The sequence below is a fragment of the Amblyomma mixtum genome, chromosome 3 (genome assembly GCF_055824585.1).
Source record: "Amblyomma mixtum isolate Tamu chromosome 3, ASM5582458v1, whole genome shotgun sequence".
Lineage (NCBI taxonomy): Eukaryota > Metazoa > Arthropoda > Arachnida > Ixodida > Ixodidae > Amblyomma > Amblyomma mixtum.
Genome location: NC_143014.1, coordinates 150072966 through 150096629, shown reverse-complemented (window position 1 = coordinate 150096629; position 23664 = coordinate 150072966). Strand labels below are relative to the sequence as shown.

The 23664-nt window shown below is 47.6% G+C and overlaps 1 protein-coding gene across 1 annotated transcript in view; it reads right to left on the bottom strand.

Moving 5' to 3' along the window:
• Positions 1–23664, bottom strand: part of CDase (neutral ceramidase) — an 88742-nt gene that overhangs the window by 48542 nt on the left and 16536 nt on the right. Inside the window, exon 2 of the mRNA XM_089581523.1 lies at positions 1634–1777. Coding sequence (XP_089437649.1) covers positions 1634–1777 — 144 coding nt within the window. The remainder of the gene's footprint in view (positions 1–1633; positions 1778–23664) is intronic.

The following is a 23664-nucleotide window of genomic DNA, read 5'->3' as shown; positions in this document are numbered from 1 at the left end:
CTCTGTGAAAGTTCCATGTCGCACACGGCTTATTTCGATCGACGCTAAGCTCGAGAGTGCGAGGATCTGGCGCCATTTTTTTTTTTTTTTTGTCCCAGACTGCGGAAGACGTGGTTGCGTACACGAGGAAAACTTCCACATGTGCTGAGTACAACGACAATCTGTTCATCCTATTTCTGAACGTATACTGTGCAACGATATATTTTCACGAAATTATAATCTTGCCTTCTCGGCAGTGCTAAGCTGCTTCCCAGCTGTCAGTGTAAGGACGCTCAAACAGGCCGGACGAGCGACGGTACAATAGCAAAATGATAAAGTGTGTGGCGGGGGGGGGGGGGGGGGGGGGGGGGGGGGATAGCGTTAGAGATAAGGATCCGGGAAAACTGGCTCAGCAAGGTTTTAAAGACAGCTTGATGACTATAAAATTTAGTACCAGGTGCGAGATCATGCACGACTCGTTTCCACCCGCTCGTTATTTCCGCAGGGCACCTGAAGCACCGTGGATGCATGTATGCTTTCCCCTACGAATAAACCTCGAGCGAAGATCTCAAAGCGGAGAAGGGACAGCTGCTGCAGGGTGCACGTATTCTAACGATTAGTTTTTCTATCTGTCCTTCTGTGCCTCCGCCGCGAGGCCAGTTGTAATATCAAGGCTGGTAGCTGATACAAGAAGAGAATGCATGTCACCGGCTTTGCGAGCAAAGGCGGTGCTAACCAGTGGAAAACACTGAAATGGACGAACTGCCATGGCGTAAGGATTATTACAAAATATATTCCCTTGCCGATGCTCCAACACGGCAGCATGAATCGACCACCCTTGTGCTTTTTTTTTAAATGTACGCAGAAGCGTGCATTTCACTCCCTGTTCTCTCTTTGTGCTCTTTTTATTCATTTCACACAGCACCGACCAGGCGAGGCTGGCACAGCGCAGTTGCGTTCTTTCCGCCGTGAATAAGCTGCGGCCTCGTGCCTGCTTAGCACGAGGTTGTGGGTTCGAATAGCGGCCGCGACGACCACTGTTCGTCGCAAGCGAACTTTAAAATCGGATGTGTACTGAGATTTTTATGCGCGATAAATGAAACAAGTTGGTCGAAATTAATCAAGAGAAGAAGCCCTCCACTGCGGAATGCCTAGCAGGCCGTGTGCAACTTCTGCGAATAAAAAGATACAACTGTATACGTAATGAGAGCTTATATATCAAGGCTACCCCGCACAATGTACGCCGCATTTAGAATAAATTAATTAGCATGCTTGTTTTCCGCCTGAACGACAACGGCGGACGTATCAACCTTACCAAGCAACTAAGGTGATATGAATGATGATGGACTTTTTATGGCGCAAGAACAGCTGTGGCCAAAGAACTCCAAGATATAGGTTAATGGTAACGCAGGCCTTTAAGATGTCCTGTGAAGGCGAATTTATCTAAAACCTGCAATAAAACGGTCGACGTGTACGGGGCCTGAGCTAAGAGCATTTATTCTGGGACGCAAGCTTACCGATTCTTTACCGAATCAAGTGTGGCTATTTCAGCGATGCACATGAGCACAAACATATTCAGTGCGGCAGGCAGTGCTGCTGTACGAAGCTCCTCACCTGGACGCTGTGAATAGTGGCAACATGGCCACACACTCACCTCTATTTTGACGATGTCACCAATCATGCCGGAATCCACGTTCACAATGACGACCCTGGATGAACCATGCTTTATGATGAACGTCCTGCTGTACACGCGGAAGTGGATCCCGGATGAAGACTGGCCCGTCTTGGCGTACCCCAGCTGCAGCAGCGCATGCAAATTCAGAAGGCAGGTGAGCGGAGAATACGAGCAACTTCAGGTGATGCGTGTACATGCGCCCAGGCCAAAGGGCTGACGAGGCACTCTGCGGTGTCTCTTGTAACTGAGCTACCCTGTGCACTAACTCTGACGGTATCAGCTGAATACACGGCTAGGAACACAGAGACGCAGGAAAGCCTTGTGTTAGCCTTGTGTCTTGTCTTTTCTGTGCTTCTGTGTGCCTGAAAATGGGTTCAGCCGATCATATCAGAAAGGTCACGAAGGTTCAAAGACACAGGGGCAGCGAATTGACTTGATAAGAATTGGGAGTTGATTTAGGCTGGCCTTAATTTCTCAATAAGCCATGTATTATACATGCATGCGTATAATGAGCCTCCGATAGCGGAAGTCTATTCACTTTGCGCCAACTGGCCTTATTACGCTTTTTTTAGTACTAATTACACTTCTACAAGTGAAATTACGCCCTCTAACAGGGAGAGGTGCTCTGAACTGTTTAGTGAGGCGTGTTTGAGTTAGCGATATACTCGCAATGGTATTAAGCGCTTTCACAGATTTTAAAACAAGAAAAACTCTATCGACAACAGTGTTCTGAACTTCTCCCTATGATGGCAATGTGCAAGACAAACAGCCGAACCACCAGTAAGATAAGAAGTGAATAAAAGGGCTGCCCAAGGGGAGCGTGATAGCTTGTATCAGCCGCGTGTTTCGTGTATCTTGTATGAGTACGTGTTTCGTTGATTCAGAGAGATTACTTCTGTTGTTCAAGGAACAATGCGATGCCCTTCAAGCATATTTGCACACGTTCATAGAGTAGTCATGGCTAGTGGAGTCCTGGGATGGAGAAGCCACCCACTCGACCACTCGAAGGAGATCAATAATCTCGATGATTCCAAAAAATGTTTTTCCACCTCCTCCTCCTCTTTCACAACCCTGGTGACACTTCAGCTCGGCAGAATTGGCTACAAGCCATCGCTACGCTTAATCTTGCCGCTAAAAAATAAAACACTAATGCCCAACAAAAGGTACATAACTCTCCATGAGTTCATGATCTAGCAACTATGATCTATCATAGTTTGTTTTTATTCGTACTTTACCTTATCCTTAAAGTTGGGACTACAGCCCTCCGACGAGTTAATACAAACGTATGCTTCTGACAGCTGCTCAGACGCCCGTAGACTGTCGAATCCCTGCAGGGTGCTGCTTTTTAAGTGACCAGCTGAAAAGTTCTCCACGCAGCATGGCTGCCATAGTTGAATGCTGCAGTCACGCTTGAGGTAGAGGACCGCGAGCTAGTGTCCAGCAATAAAATGCCGCATGTACAAATCCACCCTGACCACAGGAAAAATGCACGCCAAACTAAACTTTATTGAAATAGTGGACAAATGTGGTCTGCCCCTCTGCATGGAATGTCGCGGTGGCACTCAGCAAGAGCAAGAGTTTCGGCCATCTTGGCGTCTCTCCCCCTTGAAACGGCCGCCTACGTTCCCAAAGTTACAAAAGGAAATATCACACGGCTGCAAGAAACAGCGCCCAATTTATCGCGCCGAGAAAGCGAGCTCGGGGGGACTCGGGTGTCCACCCGCAGTAGGGACCACACACGGAGATGCCAATGGACCTCTGACACGGGAGCGGCGACAACGAATAAATCGCATGCGAGGAGTGCCGTTCATAGCGTCGCGCACTATAACACTCCTTGTCCGCAGCTTCGCCCTGAGCCAATAGATTTACGACGTTGCTTCCCCGAGCGACGTCTAGCTTACCTGAGACGACTAATATACGCTCATTTTTCGCCCTCTACAGTGCATGCTGCGTGTTGTGCTTCCGCTCACGCCAGCGCTGCCGAGGGTCGGCCGCACTTGGTCGGAGTTCGCTCGGAAAGCCCACCCATACAGCCTGAACGGAAACGTGACCTGCCGGGATTCGGCACAACCCCTGCAATCCGAAACAACTGGACACCAAAGTAAAGGAAGCGCATTCTAATCAATTTCCATCCATATATAACCAACAGACAAGTCCCTGAAGCTCATGTGGACTATAGTAGGATACAGCTGAAGAACGAAGAGGCAAATTCCCCTCAAAGAGGGACCTCCAGCCAACAGCGCCGACCACTTTTTATGATGTCCCGGTTAACAATCTATAGTTAATCCCCTGTCAACCCCAACATCATGAAAATCGGTCGACGCCATTGGCTGGAAAGCCTCCTTTGAGGGGAATTCACCGCTTCGTTCTAGAGTTACATCCAAGAGCAGAGTTGAGAGCAGAGAGTAAGAGTCCATAACGTGTTCATGAGTAACAGTATCAGCGATACTGTCGCGCATGCGCATACCATACCTCCAAATTTCCGCTCGCAAGGCAACGTGTGAGAGGAGTTAAAGAAGGCTGCAACATCCTCCGCTTACTGCCTGCTTCTGTAGGAAATAGAAGCGCTGTCTTCGGACAGAAACACGGCATTTATTGAAGTTTCTTGCTGGGATTTGGCAAATTTCCCCTTTTCTTAAGTTGTCGCCACTTGCTATAATATTCAACTATACCCAAGAGACAAACATTGCGCAACATCAAGCTGCCTTTGAATGAATTATCCCCATTCTGCATGGCTTTATATGTCGCGGCGTGATATTAAACGCACGGGATATCATAATCGAAGGCCCAAGCAAGTTAAGAAGAAGCCATTCAGTTAGAAGTCTAGCAAAACCGCGACACCTGCGTAGTTTGAACGACATCTAGACTCTGAAATCCAAGAGAATAACGGAAGGTCTTATCCAGAACAGCGTAGTTTAGCCGCTTCTTCAAGAATACCTAATCGCGAACAACTTCGCTCACAATTTGGTATGCGTCAACGAATCGCGTGACCCCAAACACGCTAGCAATCCGTGCTCGGCCGCCACAAAAGACGTATGCAAATTTTTGTTCAGAGCCCACCCCAGTCAATATGTTTTGCCCGTTTCACCGCGCCGTCTGGTATGTTATCAGGCAAGCTACGCCGGAACAATAGGCCCTTTGATGATGAAAGAACCATTATTTACACAAGGTCGCTTGGTTTCGAGAGGCTGATACTGTTTCGTCTCTGTGAGAGGGATCCCGAGTTTGGCACGGATGCCCTCGGCTCGGACGCCAAGTGCTGGTGCACTTATTGACTTTGAATTTCAGCACCAGAGATGGAGGAAATCTCGTGTCCATGGGAATCAAAACTTATGCTAGCGCAGAGTTTTACTGCGCAGATATAATATTCAGTACCTACCCGCGCTTCAAAACTACGTACGACTTATTTCAAGAATTCATGGGTTTCTTTTCTTCAATTCGCAACATTTTCTTCAATTCGCAACAAAATAAGGCGTTCAAGTTTTGCCACTCAAACGTCACGTGAGTCGTGGTCGAATGTTTGGGCAAAATTATGAACCGAATAGGGCCGCTTTATCATGGGGCTAAGTATAGGATTCGATCATGATCACCTGCAACCTACACCGCATAGAGATATAAGCACTTTGCTGAGACGCCGCTAACGCTGCAGGCTTCGGGTCAAATGCGACATGTTCTTTTCCTTTAGGCTTTTATTCCTTTAGTGCTTTCGACGTAGGCTCCGGTCGCAGAGCTGCTATACTCAAACTTGGAGATTTTCAATTTCAGTGCCACACTAGTAAATTCTTCCGACCAAAGTGAAAAAAAAAAATTTTCATTTGCTGCAGGCGTACGAACTTGGCTAGAAGGCACATGCCAATGCGGTTGCCACTTTGTTTTTATTGTAATTTTTTGCGGGAATACTTTCGACAAAAATTGCGGGACAAGTGCACCGTCCTCCTCCTCTGTCAGCCTGTTTCATCTCCACGTGGAAAACGTTTCTCCGCTTGCAGCTTTGCCATCAGTCCTTCCTTGTCACTTATTATTCTTGTTTTTTCTTTACATCAAAGTGACGTGATTCGCCGTTCATATGTACAGTCCGCAAAGTATATGTCCAGATGTGAAATGTATACTTCGCAAAGTGTATGTCCAGATGTGAAATTAAATGCGACAAAAATTTAAAAAATTACAGGAAAATCAGACGTCTGATGAAACAATTCTGTGAAAGCAGTTGGACTCTAAGCCGAGGCTTCATACACGGGACAGAATTTATCTGTAGGGTGAAGGTCGGTGCAAGTGGCTCGATGGTGGCGGTCGGTGGGTGGGCAGCATCAGCCCAGATGTTCACCGAAGGTCCACGCTCCGCTTTAGGGGAAAGGTAAAAAAAAATCTGCGCCTGAGCCTTACATTTCTGGTTGGAAATGGATACTTCTATGATGAACCGCAGCCAATAGGATGTGCAGCACAGTGTGTGGATTTATGTGAATTAAATTCAGGCTTCATTACAGCTCGCGCTAATTCTTTGACAGCATGCCTCATTGATAAGTAATGTATTCAACTTTGCCTTCAAATTTACAGCGTCATCTTGCCTCGAACGAGAGTTCGTCGCGTATACTATCACTTTCCGCCCAGTTCTATCAAGCGAAGTAGACGAGGCCCGCGGCTCCGCTCATGAAGCTGAAGAAACTCTCCGAAGATGCACTGTAACTCGTAGGAGAAAAAGGCGCCACCCGCCAACACGGTTCATGCGAAATGTACTGATCTTATTGTTTTAAAAGGCTCACACTGGGCAGGTCCTATCGTTTCCTAGAGTCGCCTGCGCTCTGCCAAGTGGTGCAAATGCCCCATTGCCGCTTCACATAGCCGGCTTCGAGATATCGCCGTCGAAAGCTCTTTTTTTTTTATATATATATATATATATATATATATATATATATATATATATATATATATATATATATATATATATATATATATATATATATATATATATATATATATATATATATATATATATATATATATACACACACATGGCCTGTTCTGAAAGTAGTAGGACTCATTTTTTTAAACAAAATTTATTCGAGAAAATAGTACAAACGATTACAATTTTTCAAGGTAGCACCCTTCTCTACCTACACGCTGCTGCCAATGAGTTTTACAGTTTTCGTACGCCTCCAGGAACGCCTGGACCGGAATGCTGTTAAGCTCCCTCGTCACGGCCTGTTGAACCACCTCTACCGATCCGTGATGTTTCTCCTTGAACGTCGATTTTATTCTCGGGAATAGAAAAAAGTCTGGCGGGGCCAAGTCGAGACAGTAGGGGGGCAGAGGCAGCGTTGCCGCCTCGTGCTGGGCAAAAAATCGGGCTCCTCATTCACATGATGAAGAAGATCCTACCGGTTGGCCTTTTCCTCCTCTGACAACACTCCCGGCACCAACTTCGCGCACGCTTTCCTCATGGATAAGTTTTCTGTCACGATCTCAAAAACTTGGGTTTGAGGAATGCTCAAGTCATCAGCAATCATTCTGATACTCATTCTACGATCATTGTTGAGTAAATGTTTCACTCGCTACACATTTTCGTTGGTCTTGCTGGTCGAAGGGCGTCTGGAGCGGTCGTCTTCCTCCACTCTTTCCTTACCTTCTCGGAACAGCTTGTGCCACTCAAAACACCTCATCTACCCATGGAAGCGTCACCGTAGGCCTCCTTAATCATGTTGTGAGTCTCTTTGCCCGTTTTACCAAGATTTACTCAAAATTTGATCGCGTATCGCTGATCCAGTAAATGCTCGATGATTCTGCGTGACGAGACGTGTCGACAGGGGTTGACAGTACAAGCGACCTCCTCTCTTCAACGGCCGATAGCCGACTGCCGATTTTCCCCAGCATTCCCAATATCCCCCTTCAACGATCCTGCACGCGCAGACCACCCTCTCGTCCGCCCATTCGCCCAGGAAAAAAACAGTCCTACTACTTTCAGAACAGACCCTGTATATATATAGGGTGGACTCTAGCTAATTTGAACAACTGAATTCGAACTTGCGGTTTGTAGGAAGTGATGCGGCTTCAGTCTCGTCAACTCCGGTTTGGTCCCGGCTTCCCAGATCGCCCACGTTCATTACAGACCAGATATATTTTCGCCATGCCTTAGCTAAATGTTGTAAAGCCAGGAGCGTAAAAAAGCCAGTTTCAGCTAATAATGTATAACCAGGAAGCATTCCTGCAATTCCACTCCTTAATAACACCTCTTGGGCATGAGATTAATCCAAATAAATAAATAAATAAATAAATAAATAAATTTACGAAGCAAAGAACCACTGTAGTCACCCACCGCGCCTCAAAGTTCGTCACAAAGATTATTCATTCACGAGAACCCGTCCAATTAGGTAAAAACTTTTGAAAATGAGAAAACTGTAAGATACTTTTAGAAAAATATTGAAGGCAACGGTCCTTCTTCTGATATGTAGCAAAATCTTTCTTTTAAAGTGTTTCCATCAATCGCATCGAACAGTTAAGACTCCCATAGAAAACCAATGGGGGATGCTTTTGACGATAGCGAAAACGTTAATAGAAAAAAAAATTCAATACTGCCGTCGGGTGATCCGCGGATGTATTGATTGTTATAGTAAAATCTTGCACTCTATGAAAAAATTGCATTCATAAAAGGTTTCTCGCTCAAAAATGCTTTCGTCCAGAATTTTTGGGTATGGGGCTTCAATAGGCATCCGAATAGCGCGTGTAGCAAAACAGTCGAAACGAATTGAAAGAATTTACGTATTTATTTTTGCATCACAAAGTCTTCATTTGAATACTTTGACACCAGGCAGGAGAGAGGCGCAGTTTGTGTCGAGAGAAACTGCAGCGCGGCGCCACACATGTTGACTGTTATCTGAGGGCATTCAACCAAACAAGATACAGACGCGCGCGCAGCTCTGTTGATTTTTGGCAAACAAGCAGAAGACGAACGTTGTCAACATCAACTTTCGGATTTCATTGCTGGCACGATGCTTTGCTTTTTTGTGTGTATCCCGTGCATTTTGGACCGCTCCAGAAATAAAAGAAAAAATGCAGGACGGGGGATAAAATATTTCAACGGGAACCCGAACGGCAGAGTAAAAACCGAGCATCGTACCACCTGGCTGACAGGTCCCTGCAGCGCACCGAACTGACAGCTGCGATAGCACAGCTCCCCGAAGAAAATAACAGAAAATGCTGTTTGTGAGCACTTTGAAGAGACACCAGTAGTACATTTCGCGTGCACCGTGCAAGCGGATTGCTTTGTTCGCTCTCAGGACAGGTAGCGCTATTGTGAAGGGCGTCTTTCGCTTCACAAGTTGAGCCAACCTACATGTGCCTAATTACCTGAACGTATATCAGCCCCGAGAACAGCTTTCATGGTTGGAGAACGTCTAAACTTGAACATTGCATTGAATACATTAGGTGCCGATAATGCACTCGCCAAGGCTATTAGATCATTAGTGTATAAACAGTAATCGAACCTCAGTTAACTTGGCTTGAGACCACTCGCTGTGCTACTGACATACCGTACTTATTTTGCGCCTCATCGCTGCCGCTTTGAACCGAGGATACGAGGCTCGAGAGGAACCGCTCTGTTCGCAGATTTTTATGGCGCGAAGAAAGATACACATGCGTTAACGCATTCGATCAAGTAACCAATGCGTTATAACGTCGGACGGCACTTGAAACAACGCTTGGAACAGTGCCGCGCGGCACTTGAAACATCCTGCTTCTTTTATGCACCGAGGCAAGTGCACCCAGGCAGGAACGAATACTCATCTACCGAGCGGAGAAATTTGACAATTCCAGGTTTCATGCCCCTCCCCGGTGGCTCAGTGGTTAGGGCGCTAGGATGCAGAGCCCGAGGACGCGGGTTAAATCCCGACCGCGTTTCGATTGAGGCGAAAAGCAAGGCGACCGTGTACTGCAAAATGTTAAAGTACCTCAGGCGGTCGAAACTAACCCGGAGCCCTTCATTACGGCGTCCTTCGTAGCACGTGTGTCACTTTGAGACGTTGAACCCCACATATGCCATACCATACCAGGTTCCATGAAAATTGCTCTGTACACGACGTGACAACGAATTCAGTTTAAACTGCACAACGCGGTCTGGCATTCCATTGTCAGGCACGCAGAGCGTTATATTAAACGGAACGAAGCAGAAACAGCTTAAGTAACAACCAGCGATAATGAAAAAAAAAATCTGTTATTCGCAGTCCTCGCTGAGCAAAAACTCGTCAAATTTCCGGCAGCACGTGCTCGTTTTTTACCTTCAGTTTTAAAGCGTTCATCCGTCTCTGGCCCAGTTTACTGCGCCACGTGCCTTCTGATAACGTTTGCAGAGTACATCAAGCGTTGGACGCAGAAATAACTCGCCTTTTTTTTTTTTTGTCTTTCTGCCCGCGTAGTTATAAACATGCGTCAAAGAATAGAAAGCGTCCGCAAATGTGGAGATGGCTTATGGTCTGCGGGGTTTAGCATCCCAAAGCGACTCAGGCAAAGAGGGACGCTCGTAGTGGAGGGCTCCGGATAATTTCGACCGCCTGGGGCTCTTAAAGCTGCGCTGACATCGCACAGTGAACGGGTCTCTAGCATTTATCCTCCATCGAAATGCCGCGGCCGGTATCGAACCCGTGGCTTTCAGGTCAGCATTTGAGCACCATAATCACTGCCTCACCTGCCAATGTGGAGAATGTGATTGAAGAGATCACAAATTGTACGTACACCCCGCAGGCAAAAGTGAAGGTCTCACTAGCCTCTCGCTCTTATTTCGAAACGCATTCTCGTCCCACACCGCAACGCTGAATGGGGTGTTAAATATTTGGCGTGGTATTTAGGTGTGCACCGGCATCACGAACACATGAAACGCTACATATAGCTTTGTTGGGCAAAAATGGGGAGGATTAGGGCTTACTTTTGCGCAAGCCTGTCCGTAACCGCATGCATTTACCAGTATAACCACAGTAATGCTCATGAGATCACTGCCAGGCACTACAACCGTCTTGTCATTTTAAGTATAACGCGCGCAAAATGCAGACCGTGCAAACGGACTGCCATCACGACTCTCATCGAAGCCGCCGAGGACATGTTTATTGAAAACACCCGTTTTTGTTGGACCGACTAGAGACGCACCCACCGTCCTTGCCGGCCGTTGTCTCCTCATGCCCGAGAGGCGTGTAGCTTCCGTGCGCTTCTCAGCGGTACTTTTGATAGCACTGAGTGAGGCTCCACCTCTTCCTCCCAAAGCAGCAGCTCGGCTTGCTGTGCTCCACTTTTGGGTTTCTCTCGGCTGCTTGTTTTGTTCCACTTTTGTTCGAGATCCATCTGAGCCATGTGGGCACGCTTATCGTGTCGAGTGCGCGTTCTCAATTCTTTCACCGGGTTAATTCATTCGCCAGCCGGGCACACAACGCCGCAGTCACGACTTCCTGTATTGCGCCGCCGCCGGCCGCGCATGCCACCAAGCCTGCGCTGGCCGTAAAAACGTCCCAAAGAATCGCCGCGCCCCCCCTCCCAACTCATCTAAGTCGAGTGAGGCGCCGATATGAAGGTGAAAAAAAAAAAGGAAACGCGAAGAGAGGGGCGCGAATGTCGGCGAAGCGAAAGAGTCATGCGGCGTCCGGCTGCAGACCCACACGCTTCTGTCGTCCGTAATCGAAGGCCACCGAGGTCGGCCCGTATATGGAAAGGCGACCTGGCAAGGTAGAACGCTTCCGGCGTCGACCGCGTAATTGTCTCCCGGTGCCGAATGTACGTGCCCGCGGCAGGAGCGGCGGCGATGGAGCCCCGTTCTCAATCTGCTCCCGGAGGTCGCCTCTGGGCGGCACTTCCTATCTCGAGGAAGTGTCCTTCCTCTCCGCTGGCTGCACGCTTCCGGAGTCCCCCCGGGGCTCGCTTCGCTCTCCTTCCCGCTTCGAGACGGCTCCGGCCCTGACAGCCGCCAGCTATCACGGCCGCCAGACTTTCATCTTCGTCAGCCCGGCCTCGGCCGCCCTGCCCCGCGAGCAGAGCACCTCTGTATACCGCACGCGCTGCTCTCTCGGCGATGGCACGGGGTCACCGGGACTGCGCGGCGGCCGGAGGTCGCTGCCGCGATGGCCGCCCACGCCCCAATCGGCCCAATCACCCGTCCGTCCATGCGGCCGCGTCTGATCGATGGTCACGCTCACGTCTCCGCTCACGCCGGCAGCGGCAGACCGGCGAGAACCGCAAATATAATCTCGCCGTTCGGCCGTCGTCGCCGTTCCGCCGGCGTTATTTGAGGTGGTCGCTGTAGGTGTCGCTCCGACGGAGATAGAGGGAGGGGGTCCTTTTCCGTAACGGAGGGCTCGTTTAATTTTGGCGTCCCGGCATCGCGAATATCAAGGTTAAGGCTGCGACTCTGACGAAGATAAGGCGCAGCTCGTCCCCGGCGGTATAGGCGCCGTTCGCTCTCGTCGCGCTGGCACCGCGACAGGCGACTGCTTACGGAGCACGGCGTATGCTTCCAGTTTTCGCCCGCAGTGCGTTTCCACCGTGCGTGCGGGAAGAGCAGCTGTTTACAGCTTACCTCTTCTCTTTCCTTTTTAACGACAAACATACAGGCCGCATTTGTCCATCCTGAAATATGGCAGCAGTAGAGTGAACCGTGCTATACTGATGCGTCTAAGACACGCGTATTACTTGGGCGGTGCAAACGCGTTTGGAATATATTAAAGCATGTAATTTGAATTACAGCCATTTGGCCTGCCAAATTCCTGAAATCGGCCAGCACATAGTGAAAATGATAGCGAAATATTTTTTTTTCGAGTCCTCGGACTTGTTCGCAATGAGCCCACCAAGAAACTTTTAGCTTAATAATCGTGCTTTCCCATTCTAGCGGCCAGGATCGCCTCGTACAAGGGATCACTATTATGTCTGTTGTTATTGTAGCTGCCTCTAGGTGTACAACAGTATGCACGTCAAGAAAAATGGATCCAACATGCCTGAGACTAGCCCAAACAGCTTAACGCAAAAAGAAGGTTTTCTTTAGGCATTTTCCTGCCGAGAGAATAACACAGCTCCCAAAAATATTCTGCCTTTGTTTGCCACAGAAAGCTACAAAGTATTGGTCCGGGAGCCCTTATCGGTGCTTCATACGAAGCACTGACATCCATTCGTCTTTCTAAGTATTGCGCTATAGGCAACTCTGCACGCGCAAGCGTAGTGTTCTGTCCGTCTTGTGTGCAAGTATATATAGCTTTCCGAGTGCCACCACTCGTTCGCATCTGAGCGTTCCCGTGCAGAGAGCAAGCAATACATTTCACGTGGAGTTTCATTCGCGGCAAGAATAACAGAATCCATAGACGCAAATAATTCATCGCAGCTGCAGCAATTTACGTCAAACCGACTCGGTCAACACGTGTCAATGCGTTTCTGGTAGGAGTGTGCGAATATCAAATTTTTCGAATACGAATCGAATACGAATAATTAGTTCCGAATATCGAATCGAATATCGAAGAATCAAGGAAAGACACATTTAACCACTGCAAAACATTTATTTGAGCATCCAAGAACATGACAGTTCAACTATCAATGATTAAATGAACACAAAAGGTGTGTGTGGCTGCACAGAAAGTATCGAAGTCTAGAACATTATTCTTAGAAGAGTAGAATTTTCGCAGAAAGTGGCTAGTACACAGCACTGATTGATTCTAGCATGCCATAAGCGCAAAAGCGCGTTGCTGGGAAGAACAGTAAAGGTTGTCGTGAGAGAAAACCAGCTGCTCCACATGGTCAGGCAGGAGTCGTTCCCTTCTAGTTGAAACGACTTCTCCAGCCACAGATAATTCCCTCTGACGTGGCACTGAAGTGGCAGGTATTGCGAGGTACTTCGTGCACAGCTTTCACTATACCAGCTTAGCAGGTATAGCCACAAAGACGCTCACAAGCACAGTCAGCTACGGCATAGCCCAACATTACGCATGGCTCTGGACGCCGCCAAGTTGTTATGTCGATTGGACTTGCGCACCGAAATGTACGCCGGTGTTCGCAATAAAATATTCGGATGAATAAGAATATTCGCATGGGATCGAATAATCGAAACAATACGAATACTTAGATTTCGAATCGAATACGAATAGCAAAAATCTAATATTCGAATTAAATTCGAAAATTTCGAATATTCGCACACCCCTAGTTTCTGGATAAAACATGGATGAAACTTAGCTCATTTCAAAACGTCGCTGCAACACGGTCACAAAAGTGTGGCATGCGCCCACAAAGTAAGGGGGAGCATTTCCTGCGGCACATTTTTATCTGCCGCTGCACGAAGCAGGACTAAGTAAACACAAAGCTTTGCCGACGTAGAGGCAGTGCGTCCGCTGCCGCGTCGCTTCGCGAGCCCTTTTTAAGCAAGGCCTGTGAGCGCATATTCAATTGTGCCGTCAGGACCAGAAACCTCCCGCAAGCCTTGACCTGTCGCTGCCGTTCTGCACTGTGCTTATACTGTACGCTGCACCACTTTCCGTCTGTCTCTAAACACATTTATTCTGCGCGATACATATTTGAGTTGTGCAAATGTCCCACATAGACCGCCACGGTGGATGGTGGCTGCGGCATTCGGCTGCTGAGCACGAAAGAGTTTGCAGATTCGCACAGCAGCTGCATCTGGATCGGGGCTAAATGTAGCAGCACCTGTGCGCCGAGGTTTCTGTGCTCGTTAGAACAGTGCCGGGTAGTTGCGATTAACCCTGAGCCCTCCGCTCGGGCGCTCCATGCATCCGAGGTGCAGGTTACAACAAGTGTAGAAATATTGAGCATCAGTATCATCTGCAGCATACAGTTGGGGCTCTTTGTTGTTAAGTGTGCATGTCCAGCATTCTTAGAAAAAAATTTTGATTACTGGAAAATTGTAATGTACTGCTATAGAAATATTGAAAGTAAAGGTCCATTCTTCTGATATGTAGCGAAATCTTTCTTAATAACCTTTATTAAATCTTTCTTAAAACGTTAATAGCAAAAAGATGCAAGCCTACCGACCGGAGATCTGCGGGTATATTGAGTGTTATAGTGAAATCTTACAATGTAAGAAAAAAAATTGCGCTCATAACCTTTTTTCGCGTTCAGAGATGACTGTCCAGAATTGTTGGGTATCAAATTAAGCAGGCTCAAAATCGGCCGTTCTCCTTTCAGTCGAAACTGGGTGGAAATCGGGTGGATATCAGGATTTTCTATAAACATTTCCACAGAAATTTCCGCAAGGGGAAGAGGGTGGACGTGGCTGCTATTTTTATAATGAAGAGAAGTTAATCACGACCATTGGTAATCTAGTTGTAACCTAGCTATGGAAGCTAGGTTACAGCAAACAAATGTTTACATACTCTTGAATTCTCGTTAGCATGCGTAACGCTACCTCACGCAGATGCAACCTAGCTATAGAAGCACGTTGCAGGCAACAAATGTTCAAATGCTCGCGTGTTTTATTTTTTCTCTTCTCCAGTAACTTTTCGCGATTTCGTTATCACCTGCATCCCTAGCGTCCCTGCGGTCACTCAAGATCCGCCGAGCTTTTTAATGCACGTACTCTGACTCCGAACGCATTTTTTCATCGTCACAGCTGCCATTTGGAAAACTCAACAGCCTGAGAGCAGGGGCTAGCGACGGCCAGTGCATTATTGAGTGACGCCAGCCTCTGTTACGAGGCTTATTGCTCCCTCAACGGGTATATTGTTGGAGTTCATATGGAAGCAGAGCCTTGTCTTGACTGACAAGGTCAGAACACGTGGTTAAAGAAGGAGGTGACGAAAGTTAGGTCGTCAGCAGCTTTTCTGAAGTGCGTTTGCAGCAGCGGCTAGCTTACACACGGCACCTGAGTTCAGCCCTTAGCAGTGGCAAGAAGTGACGTGGGAGAGAAAGTTATTTGATAAATCGGGTTGAACCCGAACTTACGCGTGCCTTATTTGCATCGGGTTTACCCCGATAAGTATAAAGCACAGAAATAGAGTGCAGAAACAGGGAGAAATCGTGTTGTACTCGACAATGAAGGGCCATGCTTATAGCTTCCGCATGCAAAAGCGATAATTCCTCCATAAAACATGACAGCCTCGCACTGTAGCCGCGCTGCTGCGTTTAAAGTGAGCAGTGATGGAGGTCGGTAAAGCATGTTCGAGGGCGTTCGAATGTCACGCATGATAAAAAAAGGTTAAAGCCGAACAAGAACGAATGCGTCGTGTACTAAAGACACTGATACAAAAGCATAGCAACTGGAGGCAGATTTCTCTATCAGTGAGACAACTGACAGTTTAAATTATGCCTAAAACATAATTACGGACTGAAAATTCAACTATTGCTCATTTTATTTCTTCGCTGGAGTAAAAAAATTTGGTTTGTTGCAAATATTTCTCCGTTTTTTTGTTGCTTTTTTTTAGTACGAAAAGATCATTTTTCTTCGCCATCAAATTCACGATAGGACAAAGGAAGAAGTATTTCAGGCCAACGCGATCGAATTTCTTTCGTCGAGAGTTACATCACTAAACCGACTTCATAAATGGACCGACCGTAAACAACGACACCACGATGACATCTGATGTATTGTCACTACGATTAGAATATACACGGACCACAACAGGATAGAAGAAAAGCCTGCACTTCAAGCTGCCTTCGGAAAGCACTTTTCAAAATTTGTAGCTGGAGTTTTATCGCGACGAATTCGTTCAGTTTCGTTCACCTTGGAACAGCGCGAAGCCGTACGACATTCCACAAACGTAGCAAAGAGCCGCTCTCAGTATACTTTCTGCGTTTACCTCGTGTCTCGCGTCTTTACGCCGATACAACCACTGTATCTTATCCACATTTAACTTATCCACAGCTATCCACAGTTATAACTTATAACTTATCCACAGCATCCTCCAATATGGCAAGTGTCTACGTTTGCGGCATCGGCAGTAGTATTAGCGGCAAGATACTCTTTTATAGTCGAACAAAACTCAATAACGAAGCGGCAAATGCCCCTCAAAGGAGCCCCTCCAGCCAATGGCATCGACCTATTTCAGTGCCGCCGCGGTCAGTCGCCTTGCAGCCGCCTGCGATGACACGCTAGCAGGTGCAAAGCGGTCGACCACGACGTCACGGATGGAGCCCTCAGTCCAGGGCCCCAAAGGCAATAAGCAGCCGCTCAGCCCGGTCTATCAGCCGGAGATGGCTGAGGGCCCGAGGTTTTCGTTCGGCATCCGTTCGTCCTGGTTCGCCAAAGATACGGAACGAGTCCCTTCGCCTTATGCGACCTGAAAGCAACCACAAACGCAGACAACGGAGCCACGGTGCCTTCGCCTCGCGCCCTGATTGGGACTCGGCGACGCCGGTGCGCGTGGCCTAGCACGCGGTCACTATACAGTTTGGCGCGTGCAGCCCAGGCTGTCGGGCATTCCACAGCGTCAGGCGAGTATGGATACGCGCTCTATTCTCTCCCTTTCGATGGTTTATTTTCCAACACTGCGCCGGAGGAAAGAGGGCAGCGGAGCGCGCGCGCGCGGAAAGCAAACACCCAGGGCACAGGAGCGGCCTGAGCAGAGGAGAAAGAAAGAAGTACACAGAGAAGGGGGTGGAGCACGGCAATACCTCCGGAGCAGGAAGCTGCCGCCGCCGCTGCTGAACGGCGGTGCCGAAGAAGAAGATGAAGAAAGTGATTCGGAACAACTTGTCCCAGATAGCTGCGCCTGGAGCGTCGCTCATCGGCCCGGCCTGGCTGGCCGCGCGCTGATGGACAGGTTCCAGCATCGCGGGGAAGCGGCCCCAGACTCCGACGCGCGTGGGGTGCCCGCGCTCTCGTTCCACGCAAGGTTAACGCGCCTCTGTGTGCGCAGGGTGTGGGGTGGCAACACACGGCTCTGCAGAGAATGGATTCGCAAAGTCTCCGGGAGGAAAGGGTGCCCCCCACCTCCTTCTTCTGCTGACCATCGCCATGAACAGCAAAAAGGATAGATGAGCTTCTTCTAGGACAGTGTATATTTATGCCCCAAATCGGACGTTGGCCGTGGCAGTCCGAGACGAATTTGGGTCATGGCCGTTGCGACTAATGGGCCGACAGGCTCTGTATAAGCGACAGGCGCACGTGAGGGAGATAGCAGAATTGGCGCTTGAGAGACGGTCGAATCGGGCATGCCAAGTTGTTACGCGATTCGCGCGGATAATGCGAGAATGCTGCCCCCTGACGCAATAACAGCGGCAGAAAGGAGCGACACGGGGGACTCTCTTTGTTCAGCTCATGGTTTACTTCTGTTCACAAAGCGGAGCCCCATTCATGAGCTAGTGAAGGAACTGCGTGGAAGAAGGAAAAAGAAAACATCCCGTCACAAACCTTTGTTTCATTGTTTGCCCACGCAAGTATAAACTGATAAGCAGAAAAAAAATATGTAAGCTATGTAGGAACCGTGAGAAGACGCGACTGTCACGTTTCCTGTTTTTTTTTTTTTTTTCTTGCGCGCGGTTGAGTCGAGATGGACAACGCACGTTTGGGCACGAACGCGCGCACGCACAAAATTCGCACGCGCGTTTTCAAAGTCAGCGCAAACGCGAATCCGGGGGACGAGGAGAAAGAAAGAAAAGAAAAAAACACTCGAGGTGCGTGGAATCTGTCACGGACTGCTGCAAGTCAAGCAAGGCCGCCGCTAGGACGCTTTCTGGCCTACTCATCTTGACCCGCACGAGAAGCCACCATCACGTAAACACATCTACAGAAGCTCGTCTGAACGCGTGGACGGCCCGAGCAGGCCCAGTAAGGCAAAGAATAGGGCGAATAATAAACAAGAACGGCAGGGCTACCTGCGAGAGAGACAAACCGCCGTCCGGAGTCGCTTGCATCACTGCAGAGAACAGCAGAAAAAAAAAAAAAAAGAAACGAAGCGGCGAAAATAACGCGCGCGGCTTATGTCAGTTGAGGCATACAAGAGCCTGCAGTCTCTTGTTTTTTGTTCCGCTTCATGTTATTCTTCTTTTCCATTCATTCTTTTGGTCTTTGTTTGCTGCGTAGCGAACAGTGCGGAAAGCGTCACCGCGCCGCCGCCGTCTTCCCAGCTTTGCACAGAGCTTTTCCTCGACGGTTACGAAAGGGGAAGAGGGACGACGTTTTCCTCCATGGCAACGCATGCTTCCTCACTCTGCCGGCGGGAGGGCGGCTCTGGAAGCCCACACCGCCAACGCAGTCTCCCAAAGCACGCGGTACGGAGGACGGCTCCAGTGAGGCTTGTATCGGCGACTGTATAACTATAGTCGATATACGTGAACCGAGAGCGATGCGAGTTTAATAACGCTACCTGTCAGCTGTCTGTAACCGCGCGAAAAGAGGCTAGAGCGAAGCTGGATTTTACTATGCGTGGCATCATTTTGTATTTGAATTATTCGCTGCTCGCTTTGGCCGAGATTATGCGGCATATCTTGCTCGTTGTCATGCTTATGGCACTTACGGCGCGCGTCTGCCGCGTGTTTTGGCGAAGACATGATAAAAATTTCGAAATATAGGGAGTTTGAAGTAGAAAGGATGATCATTTGCGGGAAAAAGCTCTCAGCAGCGGCGGATGGCAGTTACAATAAAATTCATCTAATTAGGTAGCTAATTAACTAAAATCCACTAATAAATTTGTTATTAGCACATTCAGGCGTTTAGTGCCACTGGGGAGACCGATGCCATGGACAAGACGATGCCATACCAGTTTTTGAAACGAAGAAAAATTAATACTCCGAAGCTCTCAAGCGCGAGTAAATCCGGCGCTATTTTTCCGCCCAGGTCCGAAACTGGGCCCATCAGGCGAGCGGAAAGCTGGTTGCAAACACATCTGCTGGTGTCATGCTGCAATAAAGACTAAGGCGCCAAATTTGAACTGCAATACTCTATTGCACAGTCACATGCACTTTCTTTTGCTGCATTGTTCTAAAAAATAACGACTACGCAAATGGCCATGGCTATCCTTTTCCTTTCACCCAGCGCCGAAGCAAGAGAATTTGCATAACGCGGTACAACAGTGGATTCCATTCGAATTGGGCTCCATAGCACTGCAACACATCACCAGAGGGCATTGGGATTGCACTAGACTTCCTACGCGCCTCATGCGCTTCATTTCAAAACCTCCATGGCTTCGAACTGCACACCGGCACTAACCACCAGATTACGCTGATTAAAAGGTTAATTATAGTGGATTGGTCAACTAGCAACCAGCAAGGATAATTTTTACAGTAAACGACGTCCGCCACGGCTAACAGTTTTTGCCTAAAATATTTATTCTTCATTTCCAGCTTGCAATTTTTAGGAATTTTCGCTGAAACACCCGGTATGTCTTACGACCACGTACCCATAAAAGCACAACTACGCCAGATCTTACCGCAGCGATGGCCTAGTGTTTTGAGCACCCGCCTCGTATGCGGGAGGTGCCGGGTTCGACCCCCAGTGCCACCGGGTGCTCACCGGTCTGCACTGTTATACAAGCTTTTTCCTGGCCTGGTGCTCGGCTTCTGAGGGATGAAATTCTTGAAAAATGGGTCCTTGATGGGTTCGTTACACTTGCGCAACGAACATACCTTGTGCAATGGTGCTCTCTTGCCAAAGCTGCCCTTGCGCCATTAAAATGCACCATCATCACCGACAAATACCGGACCTGACTTTGCCGTATTGGCGAAAGTTTACCGAGAGAAACTGTTCTCATTCGCCATGACGAGTGTTGGTTTGCTGGGTGGCGCTCAACCAAGCAAACTATAGAACCACAGTTACGGCGGACTCAGCTAGTATAGTCAACGCGATCATGCTGCATGCGTTCTCAGTTCTCCTCCTTGAACCAAGCTTGACATAATCGAAACAGCTCTTTATGCACATTGTACCAACGAACCTGCATTACTTATGCCAAAAGAGCGAAGCCAGCAAATTAAATTCCACCTCGAAATTTACTGAGCGAGATAAAAATATGCCAGGAAAGCTCAGTATCAACCCAAGCACCAGTCAAATAAATAGCGTGACGGAAGCATTGAATTCGTCGGTTCATAAAAATTCGGCTGCTACGAAGTCGCGTTCCCATCCACGTGTGAACGATGCGGAAAGACGGGCATTCGGTGTCAATCAAATTCTTGTCTATAGCCCAAATGTCCAATTATGACCACACCATCAATTAAGTGACAGACAAAAATTCAGATTACAAGTAGTTATATGCATAGCTTTCGTAGATTACGAAAAGAAAAAAAAAGACCGACAATCATACGAACTGATGCGGCGAAGGTGCGAGACCAGGTGGGTTTTTTGCCTTTCGCTTTAAGCGCCTTCCCATTGGATCTTTGATTTCGCCGTCACTTTTTCGTGCTGCTGGTGCGTGGGTAGAGGCTTCTGGAGGGTAGAAGTGGGTGGAGGCTTCTGAAGGGTGGAAGTTTCACTTCTAGCTCTCAAACGCAGACGCCGCGATTAGGAGAAATAAAATGAGCCTATTACTGCTATTGCAGCAAAATGTACCTATGGCATATCATTTTAAGCAGCGGCGAATTTATAAACAGCTCTTGGAAAGAGCAGTTTCCCACGTAGCGGTGGCAGTCCTGTTTGAGCAGTGTATTTCTTGAACTTTCATAAAAAAAAAATAAGGAATGTGCGGGGAGCAAGCAACGCGTTTTTTACGTGATAAAAATTTCGCCCCCCTCCCCTCTCTCTTTTTTTGAAATTGACCTCTGCGTTTCAGGAGTGTTTTAATGCATGTAGATGCTGCTTATCTCTCCAGGGCTTCGCGAAGGTTTGGAAAGTATCGGCGCAAAATTTTGTTGCCAATATACATGACCTGCACCTGTCCATGCGAGGCCCGTGCACTGTATTGGGAACTGACGAACTTGAAGATCTGACACAAAGGTAACTCTGAAGTACAGCCTTCGCGTTCTGAATAAATGGATTTCCGCGGTTGTATTGAACAATGGGGCGCTCGTGAGTCCGTCGCATAAACATGTGCGGCCTACCCAGGAAAGGCACAGTACGTCATAAACAAAGAACAATAAAGTTTTCGCGGGTTCGACGCCAAGTGGATGGATGTGCCTTCGCCCTACCGCAGGAATGTTTATCAAGCTTTTCAGCTGAAACAAAATTAAGCAGTGGCTTAGCTCTGGTTAAGCCTGGATATACAAGCGAATAGCTGCAGTTGTGCTTGGTTTGACGTCATGGCTGTCGCAGTTGGCGCACAATGCACTGGGAGCACCACGATAACGGTGGAGGCGTTCGGCCGTCCACACACTGCCTGTACGGAGGCGGAGGAGGAGACGCGCGTGTAGTGAATACGGTGCTGTCTTAGAAGGTTGCTTTAGAGACATGTACTGTGGTGTCCATTCCTTTCGGGCGTACACCAAGATATGAGAGACAGGAATTTCCTTTCCTTAAAACAAATTTTCATTTCGTTTCATTTTCCTTAAGGCCCTTACGGCGCGGTTCGGGTGTCCACCGAGATATGAGAGTTTCCTGGCGCACTGCTTGTCTTTTGTTTATTTTTTTAATTTGTGCCGCGTGTGACGTCACTCGGTTTCGCGCATGCGCAGCTGTGGCAAATCTTGGTTTTGATTTGATTTGACATTATTTATTTCCGTCAAAGCGGTAGGGGCTTGAACAAAAGTGAAAAATAGTTCACTTGACGAGGTTCAAGCCCCTCTTTACAAGGCATACAACGGTTGCGCAACGTAGTGATTAATTTTCCGGACACACTTTACACACACAAAAAAAAAAAATGAATGTGCAAAGCCACTGCACGAACTGAAGCAAAATAACAAAATAAGAATATTGCATTTTCATGTCGGAAGATAGCATAGGCACAATACATATATAAAGAGCAGGGAAAAAAAATACATCATCATTATACAATTCTTAGTGAAGGTACCATCTCTATTATGACGAAAAAAAAGTCTTCAACATTGACATGCTAATATTTTCTAAATGGATGTTATGGCTGTGAAGATAGTTAAGTAACGATGGAAGGGAATACTCTAACATTTGACGGCTAAAATTTGTACGCAAAAAAGGAACCTTCCAAATTTCTGGAGACCGAGACGTCAACCTGCCTTCTCTTAATTTTAAGTTTGCTATGGATGGAATAAGAGCCTCCTCGCTATGAAGATCTTGCTTATATCTTCTGGCCAAGGTGAAATAATAAAGGCTATGTATGGAAAGTATTTGGAATTTCGTGAAAAGGCTTCTGGTGTGTGTATTTGCCTCCACACCTGCGATAAGTCGAACGGCTTTCTTTTGTAGAATTTGAATTTGATTTAAGTTTGTAAATGTAGTGTTACCCCAAACAAGAAAACAGTAGTTCACATTAGACATAAATAACGCATTAAACAAATGAAGTTTAACAGCAGGAGGTAAGAAATTTTTGAATTTAGCTAGTATACCCACGGTCCTTAAAATTCGATAAACGACGTTATTTACATGCACATCCCAGAGCATATGTTTATGAAAATATACACCAAGAGTTTTAACTGTATCGACAAGTTCTATTGCTGTGTGACCAATAGATAAATTGATACTTTTTGTAAATGTAGACTGTCTTGGGGTGAAAATTACTGCCTTTGTTTTTTTCCCATTTAGTTGTAATGAATTTAACGTGCTCCATAAACTTAAGTCCGACGGCTCACGCGAAGCGCGGCTGTGGTGCGGGTATAGTGAAGCTTTTCGCTTCAAAAACGGCCAGTTCCCTGCCGTATCCTGCAGTGCAACACGGCGACAGCCGAGCCTCTGCATACTATGCTGCTAAGTAGCTACACACAATCGTACCGCAGAACACATCTTCCTGTACCATTCAAGATTCCCTACCGCACAATGCACATTTCAGGCTTGTGAGAACTGAAGTATGCCGCTACACTCTAAACACAAATGAGTAAAAAGGGAACAAAATGTCCCCTAGCGCACTCCCTTCATGCGCTAGAGGACATTTTGTTCCCTTTTTGCTCCCATATAGGCGTATTCGCGTTTAGACTGCAAGGCTAGACTTTCCAAACATCAAGTCCGGCTGCGTGCTCGCCGCTGATTCTCAGTTTGGCTAACAGGTTGCACGCTC